General features: G+C 32.2%; 2 protein-coding genes across 4 annotated transcripts; both read left to right on the forward strand.

The window, feature by feature from the left end:
- Positions 1-731: 731 nt before the first annotated feature.
- On the forward strand, positions 732-12,874 carry LOC134711433 (beta-1,3-galactosyltransferase 1-like). 3 transcript variants are annotated; one of them, XM_063572009.1, is made up of 3 exons: positions 732-752; positions 11,020-11,065; positions 11,641-12,874. In XM_063572009.1, exon 3 carries the CDS (start codon positions 11,676-11,678, stop codon positions 12,774-12,776), a length of 1,101 nt encoding a protein of 366 aa, XP_063428079.1. In that variant the 5' UTR covers positions 732-752; positions 11,020-11,065; positions 11,641-11,675; the 3' UTR covers positions 12,777-12,874. The 3 variants fall into 3 exon arrangements, with proteins under 3 accessions (XP_063428079.1, XP_063428078.1, XP_063428077.1); XM_063572008.1 differs by lacking the exon at positions 732-752 and adding an exon at positions 2,829-3,082; XM_063572007.1 differs by lacking the exon at positions 732-752 and adding an exon at positions 9,341-9,533.
- Positions 12,875-16,651: 3,777 nt separating this feature from the next.
- On the forward strand, positions 16,652-20,885 carry LOC134711435 (beta-1,3-galactosyltransferase 5-like). The gene is made up of 3 exons (XM_063572016.1): positions 16,652-16,877; positions 18,089-18,165; positions 19,244-20,885. The coding sequence occupies exon 3, from the start codon at positions 19,281-19,283 to the stop codon at positions 20,376-20,378; it is 1,098 nt and encodes a 365-aa protein (XP_063428086.1). The 5' UTR covers positions 16,652-16,877; positions 18,089-18,165; positions 19,244-19,280; the 3' UTR covers positions 20,379-20,885.
- Positions 20,886-20,897: the final 12 nt, after the last annotated feature.

The raw sequence follows: 20,897 nt of genomic DNA on the forward strand, positions 1-20,897 counted from the left end.
AAATGAAAGTTTAACCTTAACTTGTCTTACACAAAAGGTTAATAGTCACTGTGCTAACACAAAATTGAGACATATCTGCAACCAAACGGACCAGATCGTTTCCTCCTTTACTTTTATTGATGAAATTTACTTGGTTTTGAAGGATCGGAGAAGCTACACCTTCTGGGAAAGCCAGACAACACCACGATAAAAGAAACCAACAATTAATCAAAAAGGCAAACACCTCTACACTGTAAACTAAAATTATTGAGCAACTGGAAACCTACAAAAACTTAAGTTGAAACCAGATGCCCCGGAAGCGTAACACTAATAATTTAATCAATCAAGCGGATTGCTGAAAATGACGAGTCGTGGTAAATGGTTTAAATGTATACTAGTTGAAGGTCCTGGTGTGACTTGTAGTTGTTTATAAACTCATGTCATCCAGGGTCTGTTTTGAGCGGGGTTTTTGTATTGGCGTTATTTCAAAGTGACAAATATATATTAGGTATAAAAATATAAAAATTTTGTTTATCTTCATTTCAGTGTGTTTCAATTTAGAAAAAGTTGTCGCTTCAATAATTTTGTTTCATTTTTGTTTCATAATGTTTGGGTTTTTAAAAAAAATCTTTTTGGTGTAACTTACCCTCTATTGATCCCAGATGACGTCGTAACGTGGTGATCTCTTTTGGATCTGTTTACTTTTATGCTCCCTGGGGTATCATGACGTCACATGTACTATTGAAGGCGACGTCATCTGGGATCAATAGAGGGTAAGTAAAACCTCTTAGGGCAAAATCAGTTAGATAACTCAACATGTCTTTGTGTCTGTCCAATGTCAACCTCGAAAGTTTTCTCATTGGCAATCATATCACACACACAAATAAAGACTGAGCTAGACGAATATCAATAAATCGCACAGGCACTAGTCTCAGACAAAAAATCCTATATAACGTTACCTTAATATAAAAAAAATATTCTGCGATAAATGTCTGTGGGAAATCGTGTGTTTCGGAAGGGCAAGAAGTTTCAGCTCGTCAATTGTTCATCATTATGTTTCCAGTGATAAGAGAGGCCGATAACAATTTACAAACGAGGAGAGATGTACATAATTTTAGGTTATAAAAAATGAAAGATTTGTGACACAGATATTTTGCAAAACCTGCCTGATTATTAGGTCGTCCAATTTTTTTTTACTTTTTTAAAAAGAAAAGATTGACATCGATTGACGACTGGAAAATTGGCAAAAGTATTGATTTCAGTGCGACTCCATATACCGGAACAGTTTCCCTTTAGAGATCTATGCATACTTGGTGGTTGTCGTCTGTTTATGTGGTTAAAAAGTGTTTCTCCTGTCTCGTTTTTTATAATGATTCCGTTGGTTTTCCTGTTTGAATGGATTAACACTAGTAATGTTTGGGGCCCTTTATAGCTGTAAGCCTAGGCTTCGTGTTGAAGTCCGTACTTTGACCTACAATGGATAATATAAAAAAGAAGATGTGGTATGATTGCCAATGAGACAACTATCCACAAAATGGTTTACTTTTATAAATTGTGACTTGGATGGAGAGATGTCTCATTGGAACTGATCTTCCTATATCACTTTACTACAAAAGCTATGTGGAACAACTAAGATTGTCATTCCCAAGTTGCCTTTGCGATTAAGTTGATACATGTACATTATCAAGTTACTGCAAACGTTTATAGTCTAACACTTGCAGACCGGAAGATCTTAGAGGGGTGATTTCTAGTGTGATGAATCTGATCAACGTCAGAAACGCCTGAACATTTTTTTCTTAATATTTGCAAGAACTCTACTCTTAAGACCCACCAATTCAACAGTCAAATATCTTCTGCAAACGATTATGTTAATCATACATCATTCTTGTCTATGAGTCCATTTTACCAATTTTAAAGATGTTTTAATCCAGGTTACAGGTTACTTATGTTTTGTTTTACCTGTTAAATAAAATTGAGAATGGAAAAGGGGAATGTGTCAAAGAGACAACAACCCGACCATAGAACAGACAACAGCAGAAGGTCACCAATAGGTCTTCAATGCAGCAAGAAATTCCCGCACCCGGAGGCGTCATTCAGCTGGCCCCTAAACAAATATATATACTAGTTCAGTGATAATGAACGCCATACTAAACTCAAAATTATACACAAGAAGCTAACATTAAAAATAATAGCCTTCGTGTATAGCAGGACGATATCTGGTTTTACTGGAGTATTTTCGATTATCGATTCTTTCTAATGCTTTGTGTTTGTATTTGAACGTATATATGTAATTTGAACTGCCACATAAAAACACTTATGACATGGATACCTTTCGAACAACATGTGTTTAGGGTTAAATTTATCGACAAACATAGAAAGCCAAACATTTGAGCAGACCTGGCACTTCTCCTATGGAGCTACCTAAATGATTTTCACAAGTTCCACTCAGTCTGATCATTCCAAACTTGCATTGTCTTGTTGTTGGCTGTGTCCTCCTTTCAAATTATGGAATCACATTTGCCTTCAGTATTAAAATAACAGCCAGAACTGTTTAAAGGTCAAATTTGCCTTTTGAAAGTTGCGAACTTAGCTTTCCATTTATGACAGACGAATCAATACATAAATTCTAATGTTCAAAAGTCTACTTCATTGGCATTTGAAATTAAGAAATATACCTGATATTGTCGAAGCCTTCAATTAAAGTATTAAAAATGTAGAATTATATTGATGGAATTATCAGGCTGAGACAAATATCTATAACAGGTATCTACGCTCTCCAGAATCGATAAATCGTTATTTACCTATTAGTTTTCCAATACACAAACATATACCTGTTCAGCAGCTGTTTAGCAGGTACAGCAATTGAATTATCTCTGTTTTATACAGTACAGGTGAGCGGCACTACCACAGTCGAGTGGAAATCTGCAACTTTCATATTTTGTGTCACATGAAAATTATTACGTTTTTACTCAACCGTAATCAACGGAATTCATAAATACATATCTGTGTTTCATAACGGAACTCTTTATTTTGATGAAGATATGACCGATTCCCTTTTTTACAGCAAGATAAATTGTGGAAACAGGATTGTACCAGTATAAAAGTAAGATTCATTTTAATTTACATCACAATTTTCATACACGAAATATATATTTCAAGTTTTTTATTATTGTTACAGTACGAGCTTTTTTTTTTTTTTCAATGAATAGAAATATCGGTCAACTTATGCAAATAACATTGACCGAATTGTTTACTAATTAACTGTAATGACGTAACGGTATCATACACAAACATATATCATATTATACTTTATATTTACTGCTGAAAGTTAACGATTTAATGAAAGCCCTAGGGGAAGATGTATATTCAAGTATGAACATAACACATGTAAATCGCTTTCCGTCTAAAATAGAAAACCGCCCCGGAATTATTAGAATAAGCTTTAGGGACCCTGGTGAAAAAAGTCTGGTTCTTAGAAACAAACGTAATTTAAAGGATATTGAACAGTACAAAAACGTTTATATTAGAAGTAGCAAATCACGCATTGAACGTTTAATAGAAATGAATGCCCGAGCAGTGCTTCGCAAGCTACCCGAAGGCGGTTCATTACGTGTGGATGCTAGTGGTCGTATCAAACCTCGGATTCAGAGAGTTCAAGATCAGCAGCAAGTTCGTAATGAGAATGGTGAATAGGATTTAACCCGGTCGAACGAATCAATAAAATTAGGAACAATTAACATATGTGGATGGACGAGAGACAATTGTGAATTAAGAAAAGGTATCTTCAAATCGATTAACTGTGATATAATTTGTGTTTGCGAAACGCATTTAGCTAAAGATGATGTAATTAATGTACCTGGATTTTCTTGGTTTGGTTTTAACAGAGTTGATATACACAAAAATGCACCGAAACCATCTGGCGGGATAGGAATTTTAGTTAAAACATGGATTCTTGAACATTATAACGCCTCAGTTATTGATAGATCATTCGATGGTATTTTAGGATTAAAATTTGAAAATAGAACGAATGATTCCAACTTTTTAGTATTTGCATGTTATCTTCCTCCTGAAAATTCATCTAGAGGCCGTGATGCTCCGAGTTTTTTTGCTCACTTACTAGCACAGATATATTTAAATGACGAATGTGATGCAATATTGCTTACAGGGGATTTTAATTCGAGAATTGGATCATTACCAGATACACTGAACGATATAGACTGTGTTCCTATGAGAAATACAATCGATAAAAGCATTAATCAGCACGGTCACGAATTTATAGACTTCCTCAATGAATCGAAATTTTGTGTATTAAATGGAAGATTTCAGGGTTGTGATAATTTCACTTCTATTTCAACGAGAGGCAAATCCGTGGTTGACTATATTTGTGTTCCTCATGACGTGTTTGATAAATGTAAAAAGTTTGAAGTGCTTACGGCGGAATCTATCGTTAATAACAATTCTTTGTTTGGATTATTAGGTGGGAAATCAAGACTACCCGACCATTCATTATTAATTACAGAGTTTACGGTCACGCATTTTGAACAGGCGGTTTCGACAGATAATGAGATGAAAAGAGCACGATTTAAAATTAACCAAATACCGTTAGACTTTATGAGTAGTGAGATACGGAGAAATGCCTTGATGAATATTATCACTGACATCGAACACTCGCGAGAAACTCAGGAAAACATTGACGTGATTTATGAAAATTTATGCACCGAGATAATCGCAGAAATGACCGATAAAATCCCACAATATTGTAACTATAACTCTAAGAAGCGTTTTCGAACAAAAAAGCCGTACTGGAACGAAACTCTGACTGAACTTTGGAATAAGATGCGTACATGTGAAAAAGATTTCGTCAAGTATTCTGGGAGGAGAAATATTAAAACAACTTTGCGCAATAACTACATGCAAGCTAGAAAATGTTTCGACAAAAATCTAAGACGGGCAGAACGTACCTATAGAAGAACAGTAGCGGTAGAAATAGAGACAATGACGAGCAAAAATCCAACTGACTTTTGGGAAAAAATACGTAAATTAGGACCTAGAAGTAACAAATGTATACCACAGGAAGTCGTTGATGATGATGGTACTATAACTAGATCTGAACAAAAAGTTTTGGAAAGATGGCGTTGTGATTTTGAAAATTTATACAATGGTTTGTCGAGTGATGAATTTGATTCAGAACACTATACTCAAGCTAAAGTACACAAAAACCTATTAGAGGAAAATATGGAGGACCCTTTGTATATGCCGAATAATCTTTTAAATGAGAACATATCAAGAAATGAAATAAATTCTATAGTAATGCAAGCGAAACTACGATCTGCAAGTGGATATGACGAAATACCATACGATGTTTTAAAATTTCCTGTAGTTATTGAAATAATACACAATCTTTTTCAACTGATTTTTGACTCGAGTTTAATTCCGTCCGCCTGGAGAAAATCCATAATTTGTCCTATATTAAAGGATCCGTCGTCAGATGCACGTATTCCGATGAATTACAGAGGAGTCAGTCTATTATCATGTGTAAGCAAACTCTATAGCGCATTTGTTAACAAGAGATTATCAAGTTTTCTAGAGACTGAAAATATTCTTGCAGATGAACAGAATGGGTTCAGGAAAAATAGGTCTTGTGAAGATCATATTTTTACCTTAAACAGTATTGTGAGAAACAATCACAACGTCTTTGCGGCATTCATTGACTTAAAAAAGTGCTTTGATTTCGTTGATAGAGACATGATGTTGTATAAGTTGCGCTTAAATAATATAGACGGCAAAATTTACAATTCAATTAAAAGCATTTATCAGCATACAAGCTCCTGTGTGCGTATCAACAATAAGCTGACGAATTGGTTTGACTGTAAATCCGGCGTAAAACAAGGGGATAACGTTTCTCCGACACTTTTCTCTATCTTCATCAACGATTTGGTTAAAGAAGTAAATGATTTGAATTTAGGATTTGATATTAATGGAAGACAAATTTCACTTCTACTTTACGCTGATGATATTGTTATGCTCGCAAAAAGTGAGGATGAACTTCAACAAATGTTAAATGTGATTCATAGCTGGTGTAAACGTTGGAGGGTTCTGATCAACACGGACAAATCTAAGTGCGTGCACTTTCGTAAAGGACGTAAAAAGCAGAGTGAATTTAACTTTTCAATCGGCAATAATGCGTTAAAAACAGTGGACGATTATAAATACTTAGGTGTAACTTTTAACTGTAAAGGTAACTTTAATTTACATGCAGAGACTTTGGCTAAAGGTGCAGGAAGAGCCTTAGGTAAAATTATCTCGAAAATCCATAGTTTAAAGGATTTTGGTTTTCAGTCTTATGAAAAACTTTTTAATTCGTGTGTTACTCCAATCCTCGACTACGCATCTGGAATATGGGGAAATAGGAAGTTCCAATCAATAGACAACGTACAGAACAGAGCAATTCGATATTACTTAGGCGTTCACAGATTTGCACCAATTCTAGCACTGTACGGGGATACTGGATGGATACCAAGTCAGTTTCGGCATTGGGTAAACATTATTCGCTACTGGAATAGGCTATTATCGTTTGAAGACGACCGATTAACGAAAGTGGTGTTCAATATGGATTATGATCGTTGCACAAACAATTGGTGTAGTGACACTAAAGATATTTTCACGGAACTTAATATGTTACATTATTATGAAAGTAGAACAATGGTGGATTTAAAATCTTTTGAACAAATTGTACGAACTCATTACAGTGATATATGGAGAGAGTCCCTGATAAATAAGCCAAAGCTACGATCTTACTTAAACTTTAAAACAAACTTCGAACTAGAGCACTATGTAAAACTAAATCTTACGAAACACGAGCGATCTGTGCTAGCCCAGTTTAGATGCGGGATATTACCGATCAGAATTGAGACTGGTAGATATATTGGGGAACCAGTAGAAAACAGACTATGTCGTTTTTGTAACTCTCAAAATGTTGAAAGTGAGCTACATTTTCTTATAAACTGCACATTTTATAATGATATCAGACAAACTGTTTTTAGCGAGATATTAATGGTGCCTGACTATACGCAACTAGATGACCAGGGAAAATTAACATTTCTAATGGTGAACCATCCAAGGAAAATAGCTAAATACTTAGCAGCGTCACTTTTCCGTAGAAAACAAACAGTTTACTCTAGTTAACATTCTTAAACTTTTTTACAAACTTTAGATGAATTTATCATTATATGAACTTTTACAATCGTTAATTCTTAATCTATAATTATCTGTATTTAAATTTAAATTGGCAATTGACACGTGATATTAGAACATTTATCATTGAACTAAAAGTAAAAGGTGACTTATTGGTCCATTGGGCCGGGTGTATTATATATGTAACTATATTTTGTACAAATTTATATATTTATGCTGACTTACACATGTCACTATAATAAACAATTTACTTACTTACTTACTTACTTTATAAACATTGATAAACACCATGGCCTATAATTTACTATTTAATGTGATTGTCCAACGAATTCTTTAGAATTTATCTTTGTAAAATATTTAGACGTAAAAAACATTTCATATTGGATATTTTCACGTCTACAAAATTTGATTATTTTTTTTTTTATGTTAAAACAAGAAAAATGATACTTGTTGACGATGAAATTGTACAAGAAGGATAAAATATAATTGATTGATTGCTGGTTGCTTTACTTCCAGTGGCAAATATTTCATGCATGTTCAGGACGATAAAGTATATATTAGTATAAAATGTATTTCAAAAATTATAATGAAATAAGAATTCCGTAAATGATATTGCGTAATTTTATCTACGATGTTGGCCTAGATAGGATATTAAACTGATCTTTAATAATTCATATGCATTCCATTATAACAATACTTTAAGAAAAAAAAACAATTTAGACCAAAATACTAAAATAATAAAAATACTCTTTACTAAGAAGAATTGTATAAGCTTACGTGGGTATATAGTGTTTCTTAATCGATTTAATATTTGATCTAAGGAAAGTACTGAAAATATAAAGGTCTATACTTTCCCTTGGGGGAAACCACGCAGACTCATTAGAAAAAACACACAAAGAAAGCAATACAATTCGTGTGGTTTCAAATAAAATCTGACTAACCAGTCTAAACCAGAGAAATCCTAACATCAAAACATATCTGCTTTTGTTATATTCCAGACCTATTTACTGAAAGTTGTACCAATGCTTAGTGTCCGTACGAAAATCGGTCGAATAGAGTTCATTTTTTTAACTTCAACAGCCTCTCCCATTATTCATGAGTTTAAGAACGTTGTGGTTGATTAACATACAGTTCCTGTCCGAATTTCTATTTCGGCTTTGATTTGCGTCAACAACACAATTGGTGTACTACGAGGAACACAGAAGAGTTTCCTCGAATGGAAACTTTGCTCGTGGATACAAATTGGCGACCGGATACCTGGATTTGTCTGCTATTACTGAACCTGGATTGTTAAACAGGATTGAAAAATATACATATCAAAACATGAATACATAAAAGAAATGCTTCGGCAAAACTATTAAATATACACAACAATTGCATGTGGGCACCAGTATTAATCTAAACTAATTTACCGGTATTATAAAGCGGATACTGTTTATTATTCCTTAGAATCACAGCCTATTCCGTGTTTTATCTTTTTTTTTATATCTGATAATTGCTTTTGTATTCTTTTAACCATACAACTGGTTAATCTTTCATTCATGAAGTAACAATAATAATATGCTAGTTTTAACTCGCGCAGTTTTATTGTCCTTTTTGTTTAATTGCTTAATCTCTTTTTTTTTATATAGATTAGACGGTTGGTTTTCCCGTTTGAATGGTTTTACACTAGTAATTTTGGGGCCCTTTATAGCTTGTTGTTCGATGTGAGCCAAGGCTCCGTGTTGAAGGCCGTACTTTGACCTATAATGGTTTACTTTAAAAAAAAATGTTATTTGGATTGAGAATTGTCTCATTGGCACTCACACCACATCTTCCTATATCTATTTGCTAAAATTCTTTAATTTTGAAACTTTTTAAACTCTTTTAACGTATCTTGCTATTATCTTTTAAATATAACAGTAACAGTAGTTTGTATATGCGGTAATCTATCCTTTTAATTACAGAGAAAATACGACGAAGCCAAAGTTTTAAGTCTTTTTACTAAGAAAACAAACACGAAAAGAAAAAGGGGGGTCCATACCCTAAGCGCCTGAGGATCAGAACTTAAAAAAAAACCCAGATATTTTGTGAATGAGAGAGTGTCAACGGTTTAAAATGAATGAATGAATACTTAAAATATGACAGGTTCACACTCACAAAATGTCAGAAGAATTTTTAAATTATTTAAATCCCTTGTCAATCACATGATCATTAAAACTTGAATGTTAGATTCTGAGTACCTGTGTAAATCTTATCGTGTATACCTGGCGGTTTCTTTTCAAAATACCTATTGAACTATAAACAATTAAGTTATATTCAGACAACGTATTAAAGGGTGTGTAAATGTTGAAAAGGTGTGGTGTGTAGTTTAGAGAGAGGTATGTGTGTCTTCATATTTATATTTTTCTATTATTCAATTTCGTGATTTGACTTCAGATTAGATGTATTTTTACTATGTTAGTTTTAACCGTGTTTAATTTACATGTCAATGGATCTCCAATGAACAAAATCGAACTGATGAAAAGTTTGATATAAGAACATGTATAAATGTTTAAATACACGGAAAATATGAAGGAATTCGCATCAACAGTGACGATGTAACCATTCTATAGAAAAGGTTAATATTTTATACATGTCAATGTAACTTGAATGAACAAAATCGAACTCCTGCAGCATTTTTTATAAGAACATTTGTAAATATTTAAATACAAAATGTACACGAAAAGAAATGTAGTAATCCACAGCAACAGTGATGGTGTAAATATTATGAAAGAAAAGTTTATGCTCGTCAATTTAACTTCAATGAACAAAGTTTAACTCATAAAACATTTGGTATATGAACATTTGTATAAATATTTCAAAACACGAAAAGAAATGTAGGCGTGAATTCGCACCAACAGTGACGGAATAAATTTAATTATAGAAAAGTCCATTCTTATGACTGACAATCAACATTCCTCAATTTTTGGTAACATAAAAAAAATAGTTCCATGATCATGATGATAGCATTGCATTTTATGAAATTAGCCCAATAACTCCTGACAGTTTATTTAACAATGTGTTATGTGGAACTACTTCAAGATAACCCTTATTAATGATTTAAAGTACAAAAATATTAACAACAAAAATATGAATCGAATATTTTGCTTATGATCTCTTGAACGCAGGCACTTGTCTCTGAAAAAACCCACCATAATTCTAAATACAAATGCCTGTGCTCTTAAACCGTTGTGACGCCTTTTAAACAGTAAAACTATCAACTGTTATGTTTACTACTGCATTGTGCAGACTAACCGAAATGATCTTCATTTAAATAAATATCTTTATCAATGATTATTTGAATTTTCGGGGATGATAATAACCTCAGTCCATAATACCTTATAAACTGTTAATTCCGGACACAAATTGACCAATATCTCCTTGAAGATTTATAATATCCTGAGTGTAATATTTTATAAACATTTTCTGTCTAGCAAAGTAAACATATAAATCGGTTACTAGCTTGGATTATAATAGAGTGGATACTGAAAAAGATGTCGACGAACATTTAGTCTTCATTGCGACAAGTGGTGGAATTTCAAGATCATTTGAGAAAACGTAATTTCATTTGTTTTTTTTTGTTTTTTTTTTCTCTTTGGAAATTTCTACAAATGCTGAAGATACTGGAACTTGTAGAAATGCACTAATACTATAGACACGTGTCGGTTGAATATAACTTTACTGTCAGTCTGATTAAAGTCAAACCTGTCAGCGCTGTCGTTTTCTTATATGTCGCGTGGGACGACATATTAGAAAACAGGAGCACTGAGAGGTTTGATTTTAATAAGACTGACTTACTGTCAACTATTTATTGTACATTTTCAGGCATCACGTGATTCATTATGAAGTGAAGATGAACCAGAAAGCTCAAGTAAGTAACTTACCACTATATAGGAGTCTACTATTGTGTGTATGCACTTTAGACTCTTTCATAACCTTTCCTTTACAACTAACTCCTTCCTAAAGCATGTAGATGAAATATTGGTTTCTATTACTATAGAATTATTTTCTTTATCATATTGCAATTATTTAGCACCTTAGCTTCATTTAACGTGTTTTTGTGTTGTTCGGTGTTTAGATATAATGCATTTTCAAACAAAAGTTATTGGATCTGTAAAACAGAAGTTTTGTTGATGATTAAGCGGCCGGGAGTCATATTTGCTTCTTTTAGAACAACTTTGCTACTGCAATATACATTGGGTTTTTTTTATGGTATTTTCTATAAACCCTATAAAATATATACATATATTTACTACCTAACACTTAACAAACTCGTATGGTATTCTGCGAATAGATATACATGTACGCAATATGGATGATCTCTCGATATTTGCATTTTGACAACTAGACAAAATCAATTCATCATTCCCTGAAACTAAAATCCATATTAAGATAAACAAAAATGTTTGAGTAAAATCATTCATATACATGTATTGATATTTCCAGGTGTAAATACTCAAACCAACAATGATATTCCGGAAATGGCAAAAGAAAACCTACATTTAAAATTTTTGTTATTGACTTTAGTCGTTGCCCTTGCATGTTTAATTCTCACAGTTGTAAACGATTTGCAATTTCCTACTGACATACAACATGGAAAACAACATATACATAGCCGAATTATGTTAGGGAAACCCGAAAAGGAACCAAGAGAACATCATCATCCAGTTTATAAAAGAAAAATCCTGTCAAAAACAACTTATCCTATTGTGGTATCCAGACCGTATAAAATTAACAATAAGAACATTTGTTCTGGTGTTGATAAAGTTTCGTGTATAGTCATGGTGCATACCGCGCCACAGCATTTCGAAAGGAGAATCCGAATGCGAGCAACTTGGCTAAACTCAACACACTACAGTCCCGAGAGTGTCCGGGTAGTTTTTCTGTTGGGATTAGTAGCTGATCCAGTTTTACAAATAAAATTAGAATACGAAAGTAAAATTTATAAAGATATAGTGCAAGGATACTTCATAGATTCATATAGAAATTTGACTAACAAAGGTGTAATGGGTTATAAATGGATTACTGAACATTGTAGAAACGCTGAATTTGTTGCTAAAATTGATGATGACGCTTTTATAAACTTCTTTAAATTATTCGAAGAGATGTCATACTTGAAGGAAAAGAAGAAATATATCAAATGTAATAAAATTTCTAAAGGTTCAATGAAAATCATACGAGAAAATGACAGCAAGTGGTTTGTTCAAAATGACGAATTCAAAGATATGAAAAGATATCCACACACTTACTGTAGTGGTTTTACAGTGTTTCTGTCAACAGACTTAGTACCAATGCTATATCATGCCGCCATTGGGTCACCATTTTTCTGGGTGGACGATTTTTATCTATTCGGATTACTTCCTTCCAAAATTCAGGGTGTTATACATGATGGCCTTCGACCAAATTTGACGTTGAGATTTCCAGAAGGTTTTAATTGTTATCAAGAACAGGGTAGAAAATGTCAGTATGTAGTGATGCCGGCTAAAGATAAAGAAATATACAGAATGTGGACGGCTGTTATAAGAGATAGAACGCAGAGTATATATGGCAATTACTACATGAACCTACCGACTAATGCATAACATGTTCGTTATTTATATTGAATGTGATATTTATTTTATTATATTTTATTTATATTATATTTTAAGTTAAATTCTTATATAAAACAAATCAAAATTGGCTTTACTTGAATGTCTTTCTAACTGGTAACAGTTGAATTAAATAGTACCTGTAGTTGATTTTGATTTGGATAGCTCTTCAAGATGATACTGCATACTTTCCACAGCAATCGATACATACAATTGTAAGCGATATCTGTCCACGATTGGCCAACTACCAGTCGAGGTCAACCTTTTGACAGGACTTAGACAGATTTCCAGACGTTCCATTTGATTGGTGTATTTGAGCGTTGTTTTTTTTTTATGTCCTACTGAAGTCTTTTTTTTTTTAATTTAGCTTTTAGCTCGATATATTTAGTTTAAACTTTTTTGCACTCTTTACATGCACTGTATAATAAACATTTTACTAGAACCCGCTTATAAACGAAAAATATGATCATATATATAGTAAAACACATTAACAATGCGATATATATTGATCCCAAATATGTGTTCTTAAATAATGCGTATGCTTGTATGGAGTTGCGCAGTTGTGATTTCCGACAGGGTAATCCATTGAAATCGGAATGACACCGACCTTTGGCGAGTGTACTACAGACTATATCGCATTTATTCTGGTAGTTCCAAAATGCTTTGCAAATTGCATTTTTAGTCTCGAATTCTTACTTCTTGTATTGAATAACGGTGAATTTAATTGTACAGAGTGACATTTTTAAAGGCATATACCATAAAAAAAAATGTGAATACCTCACACGTAATTCAAATTCAATTCGCATTAACTATTTCGATTTGTTTAATTCGAACTCGAAACGTATAACGTCGTAAGGGACGACATGAAAAGTTCAATGAAGGATAAAAGACTTAATTCATATATTTTTTTCACTGACCCCCTCCTTCCCCCCCTCATGATTTAAGTTGGGAAACATTGTTTGACCAATAAGGAAATATGTAAAATCGATGTCAATTTTTACAAAACTTGCAGCAAATTGCCCCCCCCCCCCCAAAAAAAAAAAAACTATTTGAACTAAGTTTTTTTTATCCTACATTGATTTTTTTATGTCGTCCCTGACATCATTCTAATTCGAATTACAATGCGTGTCAAATTCGCGTAAACTGTCCAAACGACGTTAACGTTTTAAAATTCGTATTAACAAAAGCGTTGGATAATTCGAATTAACCAATTCGAATGAAAAAAGAATAGTGTGTGAACGTGATTAGCGAATTCGATTCGCACGTGTGAACGAGGCATACGCTTTATTAATTTATTTTCTTCAGTAGCTTAAATTTGCTTTCTCTTCAAAAATAGATTTTAACGAGAAAAAGAGAAATATTGATAACAATATCACATGTATGGATAAATGAAATGTATCTATATTCTCACAAATGTCGTGATAGAAACACCTTGCTATCATGATATTACACGATTTAAAGGTACCTAGATACTTATTACGAACAATTAAGAGAAATTCTATAATTTTTTTTTAGATATAGAATAAAATCATTGGAGAAATTAAACACTATTACAATTACATGTTTGGCTCTTAAATATTTTCTCTCATACATGCGCTGGGGGAAGTAAAAGAAGAATCTGGATCGCATTTTAGCCGAGATAAAACGAGTCTAATCTTTCTGGGCCTTCCAAAGATGAATTTGTTTCAAAATGCATATATACCTTTATTCTCGTAAACCAAAGTACAATGGTACAGAGACAATGCAGATATTGTGTTCTTTTTCTTGTATTTTGTATTTCTAGAAAATTCCAAATTTTAAAAGAAAGGATTGTAGTGGTTTTATAGAAGTTCAAATAAACATAAAATACATGGAAATAGCCTGCGCTGTTATTACTGTTTTACATTTTACATGTTGTATCATTTAAGCGTCTATACTTAGGTTTTACTTAGATTGTATTCTTTGGTATTACTATATACTAAAATAGAAATCAACGAATTAAACTATTGCGAATGCTTTCCACAAAACACCTTTCTTGTCCGGCAAAAAAACCACGAAAACAACAATCAAAGAGTATCAATAGAACCTAAACTTTGGTAAGAACAGCGCAGAATGAATGACACAAACATGTGTGGCTTGCGGCAATAACTATTAAAATCTATGAGACGTCATCTCAATAACAATACCACTATAAAAAAGATCTTATAAGCAAACGGGACACATTATGCTGCACCATCGTACAAATTTAAAGACAAACTACGATAAAAAGTAAAATAATATATAAGACTGCATACAAACGGAAAACGAAGAGTACATACGTGTAAAACTATGGAATACTTTTTATATGTTCATTAAATTCTAACACATTCTGAGGAATTTGGTTGCAAAGTTCATTCAGGTTTATGATATTCTCTACACAATGTATAATATTTCGCGGCATTTTCATTATTTTTGTGTCATATTTAATCATATAGTTAACGCACACTTTTCATAACTTTTATTAGCAAGACAACTTAAAAATTTTGAAAAAGAGATATATAAAAGCAACTTTGCTTGTTTCAGAATCTTTTTAAAAGAATATGTTCATTATATATTTATTGTGTTGTTGCTAAACGACCTTTAGTTGTATTGTATACTGTTGTTTGTCGTTTGGAGTTATTGTCGGTTTTCTCCAAGGCATTGTCAGAGATTTTGTTACTTATGAGTTTAATTGTTCCTTTGACTGTGAGTGACTTAAAGGGATAATGATTTTGAAAACAAAGTCGATATTTTGACTCGCTGTTTCAATTTACCAAAAACTTTTTTAAAAAAATATTTAGCAGGACAAACCTTGATCATGTAAAAACCGCAGTGTGTGTGTGTGTGTTTTTTTTTCTTTCTTATTTTGTATCAGAAAGTTCCCGCTACTTGTGCTGTACAAATTATTTTGCTAATTACTATTAAACAATCGAAAGGTACTTCTGGTCATTACGAAGGAAGACAACAATTGAAATGTACATGTATCTGGTATCTAATGAAATGGCCGTTTCGTGTAAATGTACATCCGTACCAATTCCTTCTTTTCTAATCATTGAAAAATCTTTTGGGGTCTTCAGTAGATTGTACCAAGTAAATGAAAGTTATGGTCGAAGGATGGTTTATTTAATATTGTTGCTGAACATCTTACACAGGCGAAGATACTATAGTCCCAAACAAACAGATTTTCAAATGTAATTTGAAAGATTACAATTGTGACTGATAGAAGTAATCTTGATGTATTTAGATTATACGTATTAATTTCCGAATATCTAAACAGATCGTGCATATAAATATTTATCAGCTAATTTATAGGTCGATTGTTTGATTCGTATAATTTGTTATTATTTTCATAAACTATGTATAGTATTGAAGCTGACTGTCAAAACACGAAACCAAGAATATATTTATTTTCTTGTATCATATCATAGTTCTTTTGGATCTTTTTACTTCAAGGATGTCTTTAGTTTAAATATTCAAAGTGAAACTTGGTGCTTATAATAGAATACACCGGACGTGTGTTATTAAAATAATCAAAAGAACACTTTTAGTTACATCTGTTAACTTCTGATGGGAGTTTAGGATTTGTTTCTGATGAATCTTATTTGATTTCACCAGTTCATAATCCCTTTTTTGGTTTAACACGGTTCTTGTGATTTATCATAGTTCTATTAGATTCTTTTGGGTGTTTTTGCAGTGATTTTCCATCTTCAATATCCAAACTTGAAGCTTCGCAAGACGCTGCAATTGAGTGTTGTAATAAAATAACGTGAAAAACGACATGTTGCATGTTTGAATTATAATTTAGTTACACCAGTTATAACGTTTTACTTGTTGAAGTTCATGGGTTGTTCCTGATGAAGCTATTCTGAATTTAGTCTTGGTATTATGGTTTCACATAGTGATGCTCCAAGTGTTAAAAGACGAGACTATCGTATTGCGTAAACAATCTTTTCCTTTTCAAACTATTCGTCAGTAATGCGGAACAGTTTTATATATGTTACGTAGACGCCCTATCTTGAATAGATCTGGTGAAGTATGAAGTGATAACTTTAAATTTATAAGTTTAATGTGAAATGGTGAATGTTGATATTGATGTAGGTAAGACCAATTATAAAAAAAATAACTTATTTTTAATTATCTTAATTTTGATTTTCATTTTAAGATGTTTATCATGAGTGTTGAGAGTTTACATTAATATAATAAGATTGCTTTGTGATCTGTTGAACTATTGTCGTTTCTAGACGTTGATCCTGAAGATTTTTAAAGTTAACATTACTATACAGATTGCTATACGACATGTAAGATAAAAGTGTCACCCAAAATTACACACTTGACTGTCGTTTGCTGCACTTCATATGTTACCATGCAGATCTATTACATAACTGTGAAAGAGACAACAAAGAAACAGTTCAATTAAATAACATGTGTGTTTAGAAACACCGAAAAAGACCCATGTTTATGTTTTACCTCAAGTGTCCTTGAATAACTATACAGCGTATCACACAAGTTTTACAATACTGTAATAAACCTCTATTGCGCATATACATGTACATTTAACTAATATTATCGTACTTTCTATGCACTACTATTTTTTTCCCTTAAAAGTAGTTTATTACATGTTTTATAGTTCCACTTGTGCAGATACATGTATTTGAAATGTTCGGACTGATTTGTCTATCAGGTAAATTGGGTTGTAATATATCCGATATGATCTGAACAAGAAAAAATAATAACTTTAAATTGGATTTTAAAGGAAATATTACGAATTTGAAAGGATTGCATTAGATTTTAAGGTTAGCAACTTTTATATATCTGATTGTTTACGAGATCGATACCTCAAAATTTAGTGTGTTTTTAGAGGGATCAGTCAAGCAACTTATTCGTATTCTTGAGAAAAAAAGATGCTTGTATGGATTAAAAAAATGTAATATATACTTTTCAATGTCGTTGCTAAATATACAGATTTTACACAATAAACTTAAATCCTTTTTGGGCTTTAATAGGTAATTCAAACAGGTTATTGTATCTCACATGCATGGGTGACTAAGCCAACTGTGTCATTCTCAATATACTGTAGTCCTGTAATCATGGTAATGTCAGGGCCATACATTTTGTAGTTGTACGTATAGTACAAATAACAATGTTTGTAAAGAAAGAGTTATACTCTTACTACCAGTAGATTAATGTAATGCTTTCCTAGCTTTATATCATGAATTATAGTCTTATTTGTAGTATATTTATATTTTGGTGATAGTGAAAACTATCATGATTGGCAGTTATTCAGTGTTTATTTGTCTTTTTATTTCCAGGATATGTAAGCTAGACAACAATATGTTGAACAGAAATTCAGTTCTTTTGAAGATTTTCATATATTAAGTATTAATTGGTAAGTGGTTTGATTAAGTTTATTTAACAAATTTTAAATATCTACCAAAACATAAAAATAAAAATATCTTGAGTGCTTACCGATAAGCATTTCCTTTATAATTTTTTATGGCTTGCTACTTATCTTAATTTCCGGAAAACAAAATTCAACAAGGAAATTGCTAGATATCAAGGCAGAAATCATTCAGGAAGTCTTATAAATTGTTTGAGATAATTCATAGATTTATGAATTTTAAATAATATGTTCTTGGAAAACATGCATCTCGTTACTCTTCCTTGGTATCAATCAAATGTCAAAACAAAAATAACACACGGAACAATTGAATATTTATATAGCATTCCTTTTTCCTGTTTACTGGATATCACGTTTAATAAAACAAAACCAATCGTCTAGAGGATCGATTTTTGACTAATTTTCATTGTATGTAACGCAAGTACCAGACGTTTGGATGCGTGTGTTCCGGGTAGGAGGAGGAGGAGGGCTTCATTTATACTGTATTCTTAATTTTTTAGGGCATTTGTCTATATTTTATTTCTTTTGTCCATTATTATATATTCTTTACATTTAAGCACATTAATTATAATTCTTCTTTAAGCCAATTTCTTTATATATTTTTGTTGAATTTTCTCTATTCCTGATTCTTTTTAATCTTTTTTTTTCTATTTTATAAGCGATATTAAAAAAGATATATGAATACATTCAATCACAAAAATTCATTTAAAACATGTTTTCGAACCAGTTGCCCTATCCGCTTCATGCACATTGTTCAAATAGAGTTACCTCCCGTTTGACAGAAAAAAACTTTAATAGTACATGATGGTGGCGAAATAATTAACGTTCAGAAAGTACTTAAAATAAAACTGTCAAGTCATTTTGTGAGAATGTTGTCAATATTGCATATTCGATCACTTTATCTGATTTGACCATCCCTCAACTTATCTTCAACCATTTTCATTATTTATTGTTTACTTTTAAAATTCAAAGTGCGAATCCATCTTAAATATCCTCATTAGTATTGGCATTATAAACTGTCATTTAAGGTATACATAAATCAGAATAGTTCTTTTTCTTTCGACAGAATTCACCATATCACTACAAGATACTCACTTAACAGAATGAAGAAAGAAACACAGCATATAAAGTTTTTGCTATTAGTCGTATTCGTGGCACTTTCGTGTGTCTGTGTAGCAATCATCAACGATTTAATGTCACCTTTAAGTAACCCTTTATTAATAAATGGCGCCCACGTAAATAAACGCTTTATGCTATGGATGGAAGAGCCAACGCCAGAGACTCATACTACTAGTCCGAATACTCGATCAATTAGATCAAAAACGATTTACCCTATTGTGTCACAGGGTTATAAAATAAACAACAAGGATATATGCAGAGGAGTAGAAAAGGTGTCTGTGATAGTTATTGTCCACACAGCTCCGAGCCATTTCCTACGTCGAGTCAGAATGAGAAGTACATGGCTTAATTCTACATATTATAGTCCAGAAAATGTTAGGGTTGTGTTTTTACTCGGTTTAGTTCCTGATTTGATAACACAGGTTAAACTTGAGCAAGAAAGTAAAATATATAAAGATATAGTGCAAGGAAATTTTATTGATTCTTATCGGAATTTAACTCATAAAGGAGTTACCGGATATAAATGGATCTCAGAACATTGTATGAATGCTGAAATAGTTGCAAAAATAGACGACGATGCCTTTATTAATTTCTTCAAATTGTTCGAAGATATGTCAGATTTGAAACACAAGAAAAGGACAATGTATTGCAACAAAATCCCTAAAGGATCAATGGCAATCATCCGTAAAAATACCAGTAAATGGTACGTCGATGAATACGAATTTAAAGACATGAAATTATATCCACATACGTATTGTAGTGGTTTTACAGTATTCATTTCTATAGATCTAATACCCATGTTATATCGTGCAGCTATTGGATCGGCATTTTTCTGGGTAGATGATTTTTTTCTATTTGGACTTTTACCATCTCGTATACCCGGTGTTGTTCACGAAGGTATACGACCTAATTTAACGTTCATGCCAAAAGAGGCATATACTTGTTATATACGTTATGGTAAGAACTGTCAATATCTTGTTTTTCCTGCGAAGGATAGAGAGATAAGTAAAATGTGGCTAGCTATGACACACGATAGAAAACAAAGTATATATGGGAACTTCTATATGAATTTACCAGCATAACGAATTGTGGGTAATTTATTAAACGACGCAGACGCCATTTCTGTAATTTACAAAGTGAGAAACAGCAATAATCACTTTAAATTTAAAAAAGACACTGTCAGCTCAAATGGATGAAATAAGTCGAACAAGATGTGAACACGACCGAAACATGAGTTCAAGAAATCCCAAAATACATAAAGAGATATTAACAAACTTTCGTGAAAGACCTGATCATGAGCTTCTTAAGAAGGAACTGCTCCCTTGATACTATTATTACTCATCGTAGGATTTAACGATTTTTTAGTGTGGACTATTTAAAAAAAAGCTGTGACGTTGACTTAGCCAAGCTTAATCTTACTATGTGGAGTTTTATCATTGATATTTTTAAAATGACACATTGTACTTGCTTCGTATGAACAATCATATATATATATATATATATATAACGATATCACCATTTTTATTTTATTACAACAATTTCATAAACATAACAACAAACAAAACAATAAATCAATAAATTTAACAGTATTCTTAGACTCA

The sequence above is a fragment of the Mytilus trossulus genome, chromosome 3, assembly GCF_036588685.1.
Source record: "Mytilus trossulus isolate FHL-02 chromosome 3, PNRI_Mtr1.1.1.hap1, whole genome shotgun sequence".
In the NCBI taxonomy this organism is placed as follows: domain Eukaryota; kingdom Metazoa; phylum Mollusca; class Bivalvia; order Mytilida; family Mytilidae; genus Mytilus; species Mytilus trossulus.